Below are 15,440 nucleotides of genomic sequence, written 5' to 3'. Positions count from 1 at the left end.
TGCACAGCACACACACACACACACACACACCTGCTGCCAGTGCACAGATCCTGACAGAGGAGAGCCGTCCATTAGCCCTGATGCTGCTGGTTTGTGTTGATAATACATCCTCACGTGTAAAGTCTTAACCCTCATGCGTTGTTCGGGACATTTTTGTCCTCTGAGAGAAATTTTTCTGTTTATTTTGGCCATAACTTTGTCAATATGTGGACAAATTGAATCATTTTTCCTCAATAAGCTTAATTTTACATAAATTTTGTTAATATGATTTTAAAATTTTTCATAGGTCAACGGTACACTGTGGGCAAATTTTACCCCCTAATGTGTTGTTCGGGGACAAAAACGTCCCCTAACTTTAACGGTTTTAAAAATATATTAGATAAATATTTTTTTGAAATTTTTTTGCATAGCCCTTTTAATTAACTTCAGTTCTAATCAACAGTAGTGAAAAAATCATTTTCCCCCAGGATTTTAACCCTTTAATCACCAATTTTATAAGGGGTGGTGCTGAAAATTGAAAAAAAAAACACACAAAATGGCTCATTTTTAATAGAAAAGGTGAATGTGGACTGGATTCTTTTTAACCTTTATTACAGTCTTGGTCATGTCAAACATCAGTAAAAAAATTGACTTTATTGCATTATTAGTTTTTGCACAGCACTGGATTTTCTTTTTTTCTCCCATTTTGTCCCATAGACTTACATTATAAACACACTTTTTTTGACTGCACAGCCATGGCACTAAATCATGCATTCTTGATTGTTGGTGGTTTACCCTGTTGGTAGGAGGTAACATTTGTGATTTTTACAGTTAACAACTTAATTACCATATTAACCCTTTACCTGCAGGCCTGTGCTCATGTACTGTAGTTTCTGGCTTGTATATGGAGTTATAGGGAGTATTTTAGCACATAATTGTGTGTCTACACACTGTGTGTGTATGTTAGAGAGGAAGAGAGCCATTTGCACACTGTCAGGGAAGGAAAGTCAGGAAAATAAAGTTACTAAGTAAGTGAAGTGTACCTAATTCAGACGTACAACGGCAATGCATAAGCATGTAAAATGAAAACATCCAGGAGTTCTGGCGTCTGAAGTTGTGGATGGGTAAAATAGCTGTTTTTTTTTTTTTTTTTAGCTTTCGGAAAACACGTCCTCCAGTAGAGTGACTTTACTTTTAGGTTAGTGTCTCAGTTGAGATCACTGAATTAGTCTAAGTGAGGTCTAAGTGCCCCTTTTCCATGGTGTGTTGCGCTCCACACGACCATACGTACATGTGCATGTTACTAAATAGACACCATAGATAGATAACTTGATAACATAATAAATAATCATTGACTAACCAAATCTAATCTACAGTTTAGTCCCCTACTAAAATTAGTATTAAAAGTAGTTTAGTAAAGTAAAGTAAAGTAAATTTGTTGCAGCCCTAAAAGTAAGTGCCGGGCCCTTTGATGCTGAGAGGTTCAGACTAAACAAAACAAAAACACTAGTGGACTTGCATGCATCCTCCTGGTCATTTAATGGTGACAAGAGCAGCAAGCAGCATGAAGAGAGGATTCACCTGTGCATGAGTGAAGGATTCACTTGTGAACGAATGAAGGATTCGCTTGTGAACAAGTGACGGATCTACTTGTGCAGCCTTCACAGCTTCACAGCCTGGCCCTTCATAGAGCCAGGCTGCACAATCATTTCCAGAGATTGTGCACAAGTGAATCCTCTCTTCATGTTGCTTTCTGCTCTTCTCACCATCAAATGACCACAAGGTCACATGTAAGACCACTTGCCTTTTTGTTTTGTTTAGTCTGCACCTGTAGACATCAAAGGGCCACACGTGCATAGCAACACTTTCTTTGTTTTTGTTTACTATGAAGACTCTGTGGTTGTGTGTACTCACAGACAACAAGATCAGTGTGCAAATGGCTCTCTTCCTCTCTAACATACACACACAGTGTGTAGACACACAATTATGTGCTAAAATACTCCCTATAACTCCATATACAAGCCAGAAACTACACTACATGAGCACAGGCCTGCAGGTAAAGGGTTAATATGGTAATTAAGTTGTTAACTGTAAAAATCACAAATGTTACCTCCTACCAACAGGGTAAACCACCAACAATCAAGAATGCATGATTATTTAGTGCCATGGCTGTGCAGTCAAAAAAAGTGTGTTTATAATGTAAGTCTATGGGACAAAATGGGAGAAAAAAAGAAAATCCAGTGCTGTGCAAAAACTAATAATGCAATAAAGTCAATTTTTTTACTGATGTTTGACATGACCAAGACTGTAATAAAGGTTCAAAAGAATCCAGTCCACATTCACCTTTTCTATTAAAAATGAGCCATTTTGTGTGTTTTTTTTTCAATTTTCAGCACCACCCCTTATAAAATTGGTGATTAAAGGGTTAAAATCTTGGGGGAAAATGATTTTTTCACTACTGTTGATTAGAACTGAAGTTAATTAAAAGGTCTATGCAAAAAAATTTCAAAAAAATATTTATCTAATATATTTTTAAAACCGTTAAAGTTAGGGGACGTTTTTGTCCCCGAACAACACATTAGGGTAGTGTTTGCGAACAATGCATGAGGGTTAATGTTGTAATTGATTTTCCTTGATGCCGTGATTAAAGCAGAACGACAGCAGAGGAATAATAATAATATAATAACAATAGTAGAGCTCGCTCAGACCAAGCGACGGCCACTAGAGGCTGACACCAACACTGAGTCATGCGCCTCCATAAGAGTTTCACATTACTATGGCCGTGACCACTTTAGGTGACAGCTTCACGTGCGCTGCCACCGCGTCGATGGGTGGAGGCTCCCATAGAGCCACTCCTCAGAAACCTACGGGTGACGTCACACAGGCCCCGTTCACACTGGAGAAAGTCACACCAGCTGGAGTAGGATTGAATCCAGATCGCCTTTAAGCTGGATACGTTCAGACCTATTTTCAGATCTGGCTATCACACACGTGTGTCCGCACTCAGTCCAGCTTAACCCGGCTTGTTTGTTGTCCTCCAAACCACTAGGTGGCGCCTCGTAATATACAGAGTGCGTTCAGGCCGTGGTAGGACCGCATGCGTCGTGTGTTTTTTTTGTCCCGTGTCGCAGTTTATTCCTTTGTAGCCCTGTGGAAAATAAACTCGGGGCAAAGCTGTCGTAGTTCGGCGGTTTTTTACATACGGCTTTTGTACGCGACCTGGACACTGTCCCCATGAACCGGAAGTATGACGGGGCTAGCAGGATTCACGTGCTGCATTTGTGTTCAGACCTGAGCCAGATGTGAGCCAATCCAGCTGGATCCACTAGAGGTGGACTGGAATCAATCCAGTTGCACACTCTGTGTACTTGTATACATGAGTAGTACATGAATTTCTCACAGATCTTAACAACTGACTAATCCCCTGAGCTAACGGTGAGGGTTCTGGGGATAAATATCCATGTTTGAGAATTAGCCGGTGGTCCCTCCCTGTCCTGACTCCACCACCTCCATCAGAGAAGGTGGTGCGGCTGTGGAGAGCAGCGGGGGACTCATGTCCCGGTCCTGGCTGCACGCAGCTGTGTCCTTGGGCTTGACACTTAACCTGAGGGTGAACATGAAGCAGTGAGTGTGTATAAGTGGAAAGCATTCACTATAACTGTGCAGCATGAAGACTATTGATTTCTGTTGACTCTGCGGGGAAAACACTTCACTGATGGGCTCATATCGATCCCTCCGTTGGGCCCATTCACACCGTCATCGTCTGAGCTGTGACAGCTGAGCGTGTTTACTAAAGACTGAGCTTTGAATAATCAGAAAAGAGGAGGAGTCTGAGAAGTTCCTGCGGTCGCTTCAAACTGGCTCCTCTCGCTGATGGCGCCTCCTCCAGCTACTCCTTCGCTTCATGCTTTGGAATTTGCATTTTAAAACACTTCACCACGTCCTGAGAGGCTGAATGTGATCACAGCGAGGTGAGTGGGTGACTGCAGCAGAGCGGGTTCAAATGGAAAGCCGCGTGCACGATGACTTACACGACTGTTTTCATTGGTGCTGAGATCAGCCACCTCCAGAGCTTATCTGTAATACAGCACCGGTACAGTACCACTGGGAGCTAACGCACACACAGCTGGATCCTGTCCACCATCGAGGCGAGCTGGCAGAGCCGGCGTGCCGTCGAACAGCAGAGGAGTCACACGGACGGGGAGCTTCTATGCTCTGAGATTAGTCTGAACTGCAGCTGTGTGACAGAAGGTAGGTGGACGAACAACGAGCGCTCATCCTGTGCATGAATCTGAAAATCCTCCAACTGCTTCCTGTTTCTCTTTGTGTGTGTTTTTATTTTTTTCCACAGGTGAGAACCCAGTGAGCCTTCACACTGTTTACAAAACACTAAATTAGCTAGCTTATTATTATCCACTCATAACCAAGGAAGCAGTGCTGTGCTACAGCTAGCTGGCTAACCGTGCCTGCTGAAGTCACGTGACTCTAAAGCAAGCTAATAAAGTAATTTCACAAATCTTTATTGTCCTTATGCAGGACACAATGACACACAGTGACACACACAGTGTGAAAACTAATATATAAATCTGTTGTTGTTGTTGTTGTTGTTGTTGTGTTGATTCGCTGCACAGCTGAGAGCAGCTCTAACTGCAGATGACACTGGAGGAGATCCGGAGGGCAGATTAAAGCTAAACACACAAACACAGATATTCACTCACCTCCCGCTGGGGCTGGAGGAGGAGGAGGAGGAGGAGGAGCAACACCAGAAGATGTGAGGAGGAGAGGCAGCGAGGAGCATGGGGAGCGCCGATAAGCTTATCAGAGTGAGACGCCATCTGCCCCCCCACTTCCCTGTAGCTCTGTCCTCCTCTTTCTCCTCAAAGTCACAAGTGGCAGTAGCCGCACAAAAAGCCTCCAGAGGGGAAGCCTCCACAGGGAGATAAGGCAGCAGCTCTCCAGCATCATCAACTCATCTTAAAGACCCACCAGATTCTCTTCACACACACACGATGCTTTACTTCTACAGATAATAACATTTGTTTGTGTGTTTGTGCAGAGAAACTGCAGGTGGGGGGGGGGGGGGGGGGTCCAGGCCAGACTTTAGACCAGGTCTGATCCTCATCCCATGTTTGAACCACTTCCATTTGTTGTCCTGTTTACACCAACGAACACACTGCTGAGACAAAGACTCAACACGTTACTGTAGCTCTGCTGCAGTGATCCTGTCTCCATGTCTGTGTGTGGACTGACTCCACCTGCTCCATCGCCTCCACGATGGGGCGACTGCTGACATTACAGGGAACAAAAGCAATTTCAACCCAGGCTAATGACGGGTCACTGAACAACACCACAGAGCCCAGCTTCAGACCCCCACCACAGGCCGAGAGTCCCAGCCTGCGAGTCAGCTGTCAACTCAAACACAGCACAGGTTAATGGGAAGGCGGCGGCCGTCAGTCCGTCTGACACCAGCTCCTGCTCAGTGAGGTTTCCAGACTTGTGCTGAATGTCTCACAGAAAAGGGGGAACGACCTGGTACTAGTGAGGTGGATCTGCACAAACGGCAGGTCTGTTGTTAGACGGTTATCACAGGAGGGAGATCCTGTGATTCAGCTCCACCAGTGCTGCTGCAGCTGAGCCTCAGAGTGTTGGTGAGCAGCAGTCAGATGATCTGAAAGGTGCTAAAACACTCTGTGTGGTCAGAAAACCACTGACAGCACCGAGAGGACATGTGGAGCTCAGAGGAGCTGTTCAGGGGGGGTGTGTGTCTGTGTGTGTGTGTGTGTGTGTGTCTGTGTGTGGTGTGTGTGTCTGTGTCTGTGTGTGTGTGTCCGTGTCTGTATCTGTTTGTGTGTGTCTGTGTGTGGTGTGTGTGTCTGTGTGGTGTGTGGTGTGTGTGTCTGTATCTGTGTGTGTGTGTGGTGTGTGTCTGTGTGTGTGAGGCCACACCATCAGGACACTGAAGCACTTGTTATGTTAACTGTTTGTGTTTGTTCCATGGAAGCAGGTTGTGTCTGGTTAAATAATTGATAGCAGGCGTCCATCATACACACACAGAGCTGTCACACACACTGCTGTTGTTGTTCAGTGGTGTGTGTGTGTGTGTCAGGATGTTTTCACAGCTCACTGATTCAGAAAAACTGAAGTGTGTTATCAGAGCCTTCCTCTCTCTCCTCTCTCTCCTCTCTATTGATCGCTGGTCATCTTCTCATTACAGTTCAGACCAGGCCTGCAGCAGACTCCTCTGTTACCACAGTGTGTGTGTGTGTGTGTGTGTGTGTGTGTCACAGCCTTTAGGTTCCTCTGATAAAGTGTTAACGGGAGCCTGACAGAATGAGGCTCTCCCTCACTTTACCTCCCTCTCTCCATGAACCCGTCTCCCCAGCTTGCCTCTCTCTCCTTTGTATCAAACTGATCAATAAGTCAAACACTCAACGATGGTTTGAATCCTGCTGACAACCTGTAGGTCCAATCATCATCTGAGCAGCAGAGGATCTGAAATGTTCCTCCACAGTTTAATCACATCAGAATCAGCCCCTCAGCACCAGGAACAGGCTGCAGCTGGACCCATGGACTGTAACAAACTGGCTGCAGCTCTGCTGTGGATTAGCTGCCCTGTCCTCTCTGCCGCTCGGCTGCTCGCTCGTCGTGTCTGGAAGAGGTTCCAGGTACAGCTCAGGGGCCAGAGCTGAACACACACACACCACTGAACAACAACAGCAGTGTGTGTGACAGCTCTGTGTGTGTATGATGGACGCCTGCTATCAATTATTTAACCAGACACAACCTGCTTCCATGGAACAAACACAAACAGTTAACATAACAAGTGCTTCAGTGTCCTGATGGTGTGGCCTCACACACAAACACACACACACCACACACACAGATACAGACACAGACACACACCACACAAACACACACCTCTGCCTCTGCCTCTGTCTCTCAGGACAGGAGACCTTAAAGCTCACAAAAATTCTAGATTACTAGAATTTAAAAAGCACATACATGCCTCAGTTAACACAGATTTTTCTCCCTGACTTGGACATCTGACCTCACCCGTCAGCTTCTTTCAGGGTTTAGATCCAGTTTAAAATTCCAGTTTTCTGTGAATGCATCATTTCTGTGAGTCACTGTTGATGTAGGATTACAGAGAAATGAGAAACGTCCCCTGAACAATCCTCTGAAAACCTGGAGCTGCAGGGAGCGGCGGCTGTCTGCGTACGTCATGTGTCCTCGTGTGAAGAAAAGATGAACTGTTTTTACAAAGTGAACATCGACTAACTCGTGACTCCCTTCTGTTCCTTCAGGGTCAACAGTATGCGTGTGTGGACTTTTTTATCTCTGACGTGTAGAATAAAGAGGTTTAATAAAAGATCTGGAGCTTAGATCTGGTTCAGAAAAGTTCAGCGCCTGGTGATTCCTCCTGTTTGTGACAAATCATCAGAATGATTCGGATGATTTTTGGTGAAGGACGTCGGCAGCATCTGGGTCATGTTGACACTTTGCTGCATCGTTTGTACTTTTCACACATTTCAACTTCTTCTTAGTCTTCACTCTTTAACTAGAGTACCACTAACGGTCAAACTGACACTTTCAGTCCTTTCACTTTATCAATACTTCTTAATAATACAAGCATCTGTATCTAAGCCCTGCTCGGTGCTTCTGCTCGTCTGATGCCTGAAAGCAGCAGCTGGGGTCAGTGACTGATCCATCAGGAGAGAACAGCTGGACTCTGTTTAATGGAAGTGACTGGAAGCAGGAGGTACACACAGACAGACACACACAGACACACAGACACTCGCCACTCGCCACCTTCCCCTCAGGCGGCTGCAGTGAACCATCAACCAGGCGGTCTGACCATCTGACTTCCTGGTTTGAGGCGAGGCGGCGTTTTAACACACGAGCTCCGAGCTGTGACCACACACTGTTTGAAGGGGGCGTCTGTGTGTCCGAGCTGGCTCTGAGGCCGATGGTGCAGCAGATGAGGGTGGAGGTGATGCACAGTGACGGTTTGTGATTATGGAGGTGGTCTGCTCTGTGTTTAGCTGCAGAGACACTGTCATCTGATCTGAATGCTGATCACTGCTCTCAAACCCAACACCTGGCTACACCGTCCTGCAGCCGATTACATTAAACAAAGCTCCACAATAAAAGCTGCACCGCCGTCGGTACGTCTTCATTCAGCACACTTTAAACCTTCTACTTCAACCTGCAGAGAAGTCTTCACCTAAACTCTAATCACACAAACAGACCATCCAGCCACAGACCTGCTGACCTTCTTTAACTCTTTGTTTAAATGCAGGGATTTAACCTCAGTCCCATGTGGGCATCATCATCTCTGGGGTCTAAAAGCTCATCAGACAGCCCGCTCGCTCTCACACAAACCAATTAACCCAAACTCATCACAGCTAGTTAGAGCTGATTCCAGCTGCTCCACAATCTGATCTGACCAAGCGGCACGTCCATCAGCAGCACCCCCCCAAAGATAAAGTTAGAGTGCGCTCCCTCACAAACGGATGAGATAATCCCAGCTCCCCTCCCCCGGCCTCGAGCTGAAACCCACTTCCTCGACAGAGCGGGAGGAGAACTGCTCTGACTCCTGGCTGATGTGGAGTGTTGTCTCTGTTTGGGACAAGTCGGAGCAGACTTCATTTATTTACAGTCTGATGACCAAGCAAGCAGCCAATCACAGCCTTCAAAAACACGAGTTTGTGCTGCATTCAGCGCCACGCTTCCTCACATGAAACACACTCAACACCAAGCTGGAGTTTATCAGACAGAACCCAACAATGACCCCATGTTTGATCTGTGCCCTGACTTCCTCTTTAAAATGAGGTGTTTTCAAAATAAAAGCTCATTAAAAAGTCTGAATATCAGTTAAAATCAGCACCAAGTTAAAAAACAATGCAACACCGCCACCTGGTGGTTAGAGCAGGTCAATATCTAATCAATACATTTTCAGTAAGTGAAAGTCTTTGATCCAAATTTCTTCATTTACATTGATCAATGCTTGTTCACTCGTTCCTTCTAACATGTACACTATAAGGCTAAAGTATGTGGACACCCAGCCGGCCTCCATGTTTCTGCTTCCTGTCCTCACATTCAGCATCTGATGAAGGGTGATGAGGTCAGGGGTCAGAGGGCCCCGAGGTCAGGACAGACACATCAAACTGTGAAGATCACTTCTTTGAGCTTATTTTGTTCAGTCAAACACACAAAGTGATCATCACCGCCCTCATGATCTGCTCTAAAGCTGCAACAATGATCACTGAATGGAAGTCTGACCTGTTAGTCTGACACAGGAACACTTCCAGGACATTTGACTGGTTAGTCCAGCAAGTGCACTGATTGATTTAGAGAAACGAATATATAATCAAATAATATACTGATTAATCATGGACAATCAATCAATAATGTAAACAATCAGCAGCAGATCTTACTGCACATGGTGTCCATTTACTTTTGGTCACCTGTGTGCACTGGGCTCACCTGAGGCTGATGCAAAGCATCCTGGGATATGTGGAGACCAAATGGTGCTGTAGATGACCCCTTCATGGCCTCTGAGTGTGCACAGTGACCGACTGAGAGCTGGGTCCCACTGACGAAAACACAACACAGTGAGAAACAGGAAACAAACAAAACAAACTACAACCAAACAAACAGATCTCACCACTTTGGCTGTGTGATCCCAGGAGCCGGAGACGACGAGGTTCTCCCCTCTGGTCTGACTCCAGTCCACAGCGTACACCTCCACACACACACACACACACACACACACACACATGAGCACATGACACGTATAGTGTCCTCTGAATGACTGTGTGTGTGTGTGTCTCACCTCCTGTGTGTGTTCTTTGACCACCCTCAGCGGAGCGCTGTGATTGGCTGTGTCCCACAGCGTCAGGCTGCCATCTCCGCCTCCGGCCACCAGCACATGTTCGTTGGCTTCACTCCACGCCACGTCAAACAGACCGTCACCCCACTCCCAGCTGACACACACACACACACACACACATATTACTAAAGCTGACTGAACTGGGAGTTTACTATCAAAATAAAAGAAAAATGCGATTTTCCTTCCAAAATATGAATAAAAACAAAAGATCCAAACACAAGAAAGAAGGAATGTTTACCTTCTGACCAGAGAGACCCCAGCCTCTGTCTGATCCAGGACCAGCAGCGAACCACAACCTACAAACACACATAAGGTGCCTCTTTACAGCTGCACTGAAGCGGCCATGTGACACAGCTGCAGCCTCACAGGAGGTCCTTCGACATCTGTGCCTCTCCTCACCTGCTATCCCATAATACTGCGAGGCAGCGCAGGCCACTCTGTTGGGGATAAACGGAGACACTTCCACCGCGTAGCCGTGACGAGCCGGACTACGGAACACCTTCGCCATCGTCAGCTGATGCCTGCAGCTCTGCGGCGCCGCCAGCTGGAAATCGTCTGTACGGTCAGAAAAACAGGAGGAAAAATGATCACACAGAAACATCCTCAAGCTGAGAACATCAGACCAATGAAACATACGCACGTTTACTAAAACCACCACTATTGATAAATCAGTAACATTAAACACAGTAACCGTACATTACACATGTGCATCAGCTTTAACCTGCAGTCCAGACACAGACATTTAATGAGAGCTGGAGAAAACCTGTGAACTCCTCCTTTACTGTCTGCCTTCCCCTCAGGGTGACTGTGGTCCACATTAGATAAGTCCAGGTGTCCAGGTGTTCAGGTGGGACCACTTCTGTTCACGCACGTAAATTAAATGTGAGTAAAAGTGTATGCACGTAGAGGTTTATGTCATTTATTTAAGGACAGCCCTCGGACCTTGGGTAAGTTTTAAACAGCGTTTAGAACTCAAACGACTGTATCAGGCTGGGAACGGACATTATTTCATACGTCTCGTTACTTACAGATAACAGCGGAGGTTCGGCGTCACGTCGGGACGTGAAAAGAAAAGAAAAGCTGTTTATAAAGTTTATAAAAGCATAAAAGAAGATAGCTTGCAGCTCTTTCCCTCCTCACACGGTTTGCTCAGCACGCTTCCGTGTTTTGGTCAGCTGACTCAGTACCCCGGATGTAGCGTGGCCAGACTGAGGATGCGCCACCGGATGTCGCTGTTTTTCCAAAATAAAAGCACTGCCTGACGTGAAAAACAAACATTATTTCAGAAAATATACAGTCAAGTGTTTTTTTTAATAATATATCTTGCAAAATTAATTTTAAAGAATTGTACTAAAACAACAACAGTGTACAGTAAATATAGGATGTTTAGAGTCCTTAAAACAATCATTTTCTCCACGTGTTGAGTTCAGATATGTTATTACTTTATATTCGTTTTCTATGTTTTGAAAGTTTTTATTAAAATAATCTTAACAAATAAAGGCCATCAGTACATTAAAGTTGTGTTTACTTCTCGTCACTTCAGTCAATCATCATCATCTTGTGCATACAACTGCATAAATGTCAACACATCACATCGGATCAGTCTCATTCTGATCACTGTGCTGGATGCTCCCACTGTCTCTTCCTCCCTGCAATGAAAGAATAAAGCTACAGTAATCACTTTGATTAATAATTTGTGTATATAAAAAAAGAAGAATTAAAAACAGCACAAAAACCAGAGGAAATAATAACTTAAGTATTATAAAAACTGTAAATACATGATGAATCATCATCTCCAGGAGAAGTCTTCTTATAGTATATGATCCACACAGTATTATAAAAATGTCACTAAAAGCTGGTAGCACCAAACTCTGCCTCGTGTAGAAACTGCTGCATTTTGGTTCTGACCCAGGACTGTTTTTGTGCAGTCAGCCTCCGCATGGCTGGAGCCAAACTCAGCAGAAACAGTGTCACATCGTCCCTCTGCTCCACGTCCCGCTCCCTCTGGGCCTCCCTGGCCTCCATCCGCTTCAGAAACTCCTCCAGCAGGCTGTCGATGCTCCTCCTCCTGGCCCGGGGCAGCCTGGGAGACACAGTATGGTAGTTTTCCTCCTCCTCCTCCTCCTCCTCCCCCTCATCATCATCATCATCTGTTTGGACCAACAGTTGAGCCACCTCCCCATCCTGCTGCTCTGTCTTCAGCTGGTTCAGCCTGGCCAGCGGGCTGCGGCGAGCCCGTGGGTCAGGCTGAGCAACGGCCGGTGGCACCGCGGCCTGCGGCTGGTCTGAGGACAGAAGCGAAGACTGTGAAGAGGCCAGGGACGCAGCCAAAGACGTAACCGAATGCATCATCATCTCGAACAGCTCCTTCATGTTGGCGTGAGGCTGCATGCCTTCGTCTGTCACCGCAGCGCCTGAGTTCATCTCAGTCTTTGCCTCTTTAGCCCTGATGAGGTCGCAGCTGACGGACGACTGCCGCTTCCTGTGGAGGAACTCTGAGGATGATGATGATGTTGTTGTAGCATCTGCGACAGCAAAACCTGAAAACACACATAAAGTTAGAGTTTAACCAAAAACACAGTGAGAGAAAAACTACACCAATAAAAGGTTGTAGTTAAATCTGCGTCGTAGTCACTCACCGTAACTCTCGTCGTCGTCACTACGGGTGACATCTGTGGTCGTGCTGCAGCCGACCAGCTCAGACACGTGAGAGGGATGCGGGTCTAGAGCCCAGCCGTTGGTTCCCGCCGCCCGGGCATCGATGAACGGGTTTAGGAAGGACAGTATGGACGAGTATCTCCACGGCCTGTAGTTGTGGAGCCCGATGCCGCTCTCACGCCGCTCCTTCTCACGCTGCCTTTCCCTCCTGTGCTGGTCTCTCAGCGTCTTCCACTTCCTCCTGCACTCAGACTCTAATGAGGGACGGACCATGATGAGAGGAGCTTCCAACAGCTGACACTTTCATTTATTTCAGCTTTTTAAAAAAGATGTACAGAGTTTCTTCAGCTTTTAAGGTCAGGTGCAACATTACTGTACTGTAAGTTTTCATTATGTGTAAATAAGGTCTTTCATCATTCAGTTCAGCATGAATCTGTGTGTTTTCATAGAAACTAAGAGACAAAAATGTACAAGTTGAGGCAGCTTAGCTCATTTGCAGTGAAAGAAACGCACTTATAATGATCATTATCATTTTGTTAAGTTTAGTATAACGTGTTTATGAAGAACTAGACATTTGTGATGACTTTTCAGCTTTTAGTAATCAGTAGGAACCAATGAAGTGGGATTTACCGGCCGAACAGTCGGAACATAATAAGGGACGGACCCGCTTTGTTTTCGTCTTTTAGTTGTGTTTAAAATGAGTCAAACACGTTGTTACGGATCTTTTCCGCTCGTTTCCTTGGAAACAGCTCCATGTGCGTCAGTCGGAGCCTCAAACCGGCCTCACGGGCGTCAAACGCGCGACTGTCGGTGTTTTTAGACGTCGGGGGAACTTGAAGCACTCACCGGGAACACCGACGATCTCCGCGACCTGCCTCCACGCGTCGCCTCTCATGTTCAGGTCCCGGTAGGTCAGGGAGTTCGTGTCGTAAAGACTCGGGAAGCCGGATACAGCCATGATGAGCTTATACTCCATGTCTGTCAAAAGAAACTCCCGCTGAAGCAGCCGGAGCGGAGCGACACCAGAAAGAAAACACAGAGGAGAACACGGCACTTCCGCTTCCGGTCAGTCCGCGTCACAGGTTATTTAAAAACTACAAATTCTGCCAAAAGATCGCGGAACTTTTCTTCAAGTGTTTATTTATTTGTCTATTTATCTTTATTCATTTTATTTTTTTAGTTTGGTTTTTATTACATTTATATATATATATTATTTTTATCTCTGTATGTGTGTGTGCATTATTTTTATTATTATTTAGCCAATTAACATGTTTATCTTTGTCCTATACTCTGTTTTATGTTTTTTATTAAACTAGTATTAAACTATTTTTTAGGATTAATGTGTTTATTTATTTATGTATTTATTTATGATGCGTGCAGCATCTGTTACAGTTTTAAGATTAAGATTAACTTCATTAAGTAGTAGTTTAAAGAGCTTGTGTGTTGCTGTGGCCCATAGGTGGCAGCGTCTCTCCAAACCAAAGCTGTGGTCTGCAGATGTATTTTACTCCTGACAGTGTTTGAGTGAAGGATCGCTGCTGAATGTATTCCGGCTCTGTGGGACTCAGGAAGTCATGATCTGTGACCTAATGAGTATAAATCTTTCTTTTCTAATAAAGTATTTGTTACTCAGCAAACCGGGGAAATCCCTGTCAGTTTCTCAGACCAGTTAGCAGACTAAATAAATCCGCTGGGGTCAAAGGTCACCAAAGTCTAAAAACAGGAGCTCCAGAGGTCAGAGAGGAAAAACTCTGCCGCAGCAGGAAACCCCTAAAAACACAGACACATGATGTAGGCGAGCGACGTCACCGAGACGGAGAGCAGCCATGTTTACACAGCTGTCAGTCAAACACAGGCCGACACACTTCAGACCATCAGTCTGCAGAGATCATCACGTCTCTCTGCCGCACCTCCTTACCTCCATCTCTTCCTCCGGCGGTCTGTCTGTCTCTGTGAGGACCAGTCAGAGCTCTGACCTCAGGGCGGAGGACATTTCAAAGTCTACAACAAGTTTCTTGTTTCTGTCTGATGAAGCCAGAGGTTCAGGACTGTATGAGCTTTATTCATAGATTCATGAGACACGGATACTCGAAGCTGATCCACACAACCTGAACACATCTGCTTCAAGCTGTGTTCACACGTTACACACACACAGACACACACACACACAGCGAAGGCATTTCTTCAGATTAAACAAAATATTCACAGACTCAGTGATGAAGTCGTTACAGTCTGATGGTCAGAGGTCAAAGGTCAAAGATGCTACACACACACACACACAGATCCTGTTGTAACATACGCTTCAGGATTAATTAAAAACGTTAAAATTGAAGCCAGACTGGGACACACACACACAAACGAATCACATGACACACACACACCTCCCTGGGTCGCTCGGTCAGGTGTCCACATCACAGTCCCAGAGAGATTAACAGGAGGGACAGGAACGCTGAGAATGTCTCAGGTGAAAGTTTACAGTGTCAAACTGTGTGTGTGTGTGTGTGTGTGTGTAGAAGGTGACATAATTCGTTTTAGTATATTTACAAAGTGTTACAGGTTGTTGGTGGTTGTTGCTGCTTAATTGAATAGATGCTGTTATTAATCGGAGTGGAGATATGGGGGGTCATAACACAGACCTCTGAGGAACTCCTTTTCCTTTTGCTGTGGTGTATTAGCACCACCTCTGAAACCCAACAATCACCGCCTGAGTCAACAAACACACCTTCAGCAACACACACACACACACTCCAGCCGTCCTGCATGCTTCCTTGCTTTCTGCTCAGTCCTCCTCTCCCTCTTTGATTAATTACCACTAAATCACCAGCAGTCACGACACGACGGCCGTCACTCTCTTCCTCCTTTTCTCCGACTTCCCTCCTTCTTCTGTGGTATTTCAGACCCTCCTCCTCCT

General features: G+C 45.6%; 2 protein-coding genes across 4 annotated transcripts in view; both read right to left on the bottom strand.

The window, feature by feature from the left end:
- pex7 (peroxisomal biogenesis factor 7) overlaps positions 1-11,424 on the bottom strand; it is a 28,957-nt gene extending 17,533 nt beyond the window's left edge. Inside the window, exons 1-8 of one of the 2 annotated variants that reach the window (XM_028396894.1) lie at positions 11,383-11,424; positions 10,900-11,129; positions 10,635-10,730; positions 10,271-10,426; positions 10,110-10,167; positions 9,815-9,965; positions 9,647-9,724; positions 9,466-9,574 (exon numbers count right to left, since the gene is read on the bottom strand). In XM_028396894.1, coding sequence (XP_028252695.1) covers positions 9,466-9,574; positions 9,647-9,724; positions 9,815-9,965; positions 10,110-10,167; positions 10,271-10,426; positions 10,635-10,689 — 607 coding nt within the window. In that variant the 5' untranslated portion in view covers positions 10,690-10,730; positions 10,900-11,129; positions 11,383-11,424. The remainder of the gene's footprint in view (positions 1-9,465; positions 9,575-9,646; positions 9,725-9,814; positions 9,966-10,109; positions 10,168-10,270; positions 10,427-10,634; positions 10,731-10,899; positions 11,130-11,382) is intronic. The other variant, XM_028396895.1, reaches the window with a different exon arrangement.
- LOC114428461 (uncharacterized) lies at positions 11,399-13,570 on the bottom strand. 2 transcript variants are annotated; one of them, XR_003669585.1, is made up of 4 exons: positions 13,376-13,570; positions 12,511-12,783; positions 11,650-12,411; positions 11,399-11,520 (listed from the first exon to the last, which is right to left on the bottom strand). XR_003669585.1 is itself a non-coding variant. In XM_028396892.1 (3 exons), the coding sequence occupies exons 1-3, from the start codon at positions 13,503-13,505 to the stop codon at positions 11,720-11,722; spliced, it is 1,095 nt and encodes a 364-aa protein (XP_028252693.1). In that variant the 5' UTR covers positions 13,506-13,570; the 3' UTR covers positions 11,592-11,719. The 2 variants fall into 2 exon arrangements, 1 of the variants encoding a protein (XP_028252693.1); XM_028396892.1 differs by lacking the exon at positions 11,399-11,520 and having other exon boundaries at positions 11,592-12,411.
- Between the last annotated feature and the right edge of the window lie 1,870 nt (positions 13,571-15,440).

Source organism: Parambassis ranga, chromosome 24 (assembly GCF_900634625.1).
Source record: "Parambassis ranga chromosome 24, fParRan2.1, whole genome shotgun sequence".
Taxonomy (NCBI): Eukaryota; Metazoa; Chordata; class Actinopteri; family Ambassidae; genus Parambassis; species Parambassis ranga.
This window is presented reverse-complemented; position numbering and strand designations above follow the sequence as displayed.

Bases quoted from the DNA above. Each gene is read 5' to 3' on its own strand.
- LOC114428461 (XM_028396892.1), bottom strand. From the start codon at position 13,505: ATGGAGTATAAGCTCATCATGGCTGTATCCGGCTTCCCGAGTCTTTAC. The intron at 12,784-13,375 runs GTGAGTGCTTCA...GTCCCTCATTAG, and splicing joins GGAGATCGTCGGTGTTCCCG to AGTCTGAGTGCAGGAGGAAG. The intron at 12,412-12,510 runs GTGAGTGACTAC...GTGTGTTTTCAG, and splicing joins TGACGACGACGAGAGTTACG to GTTTTGCTGTCGCAGATGCT.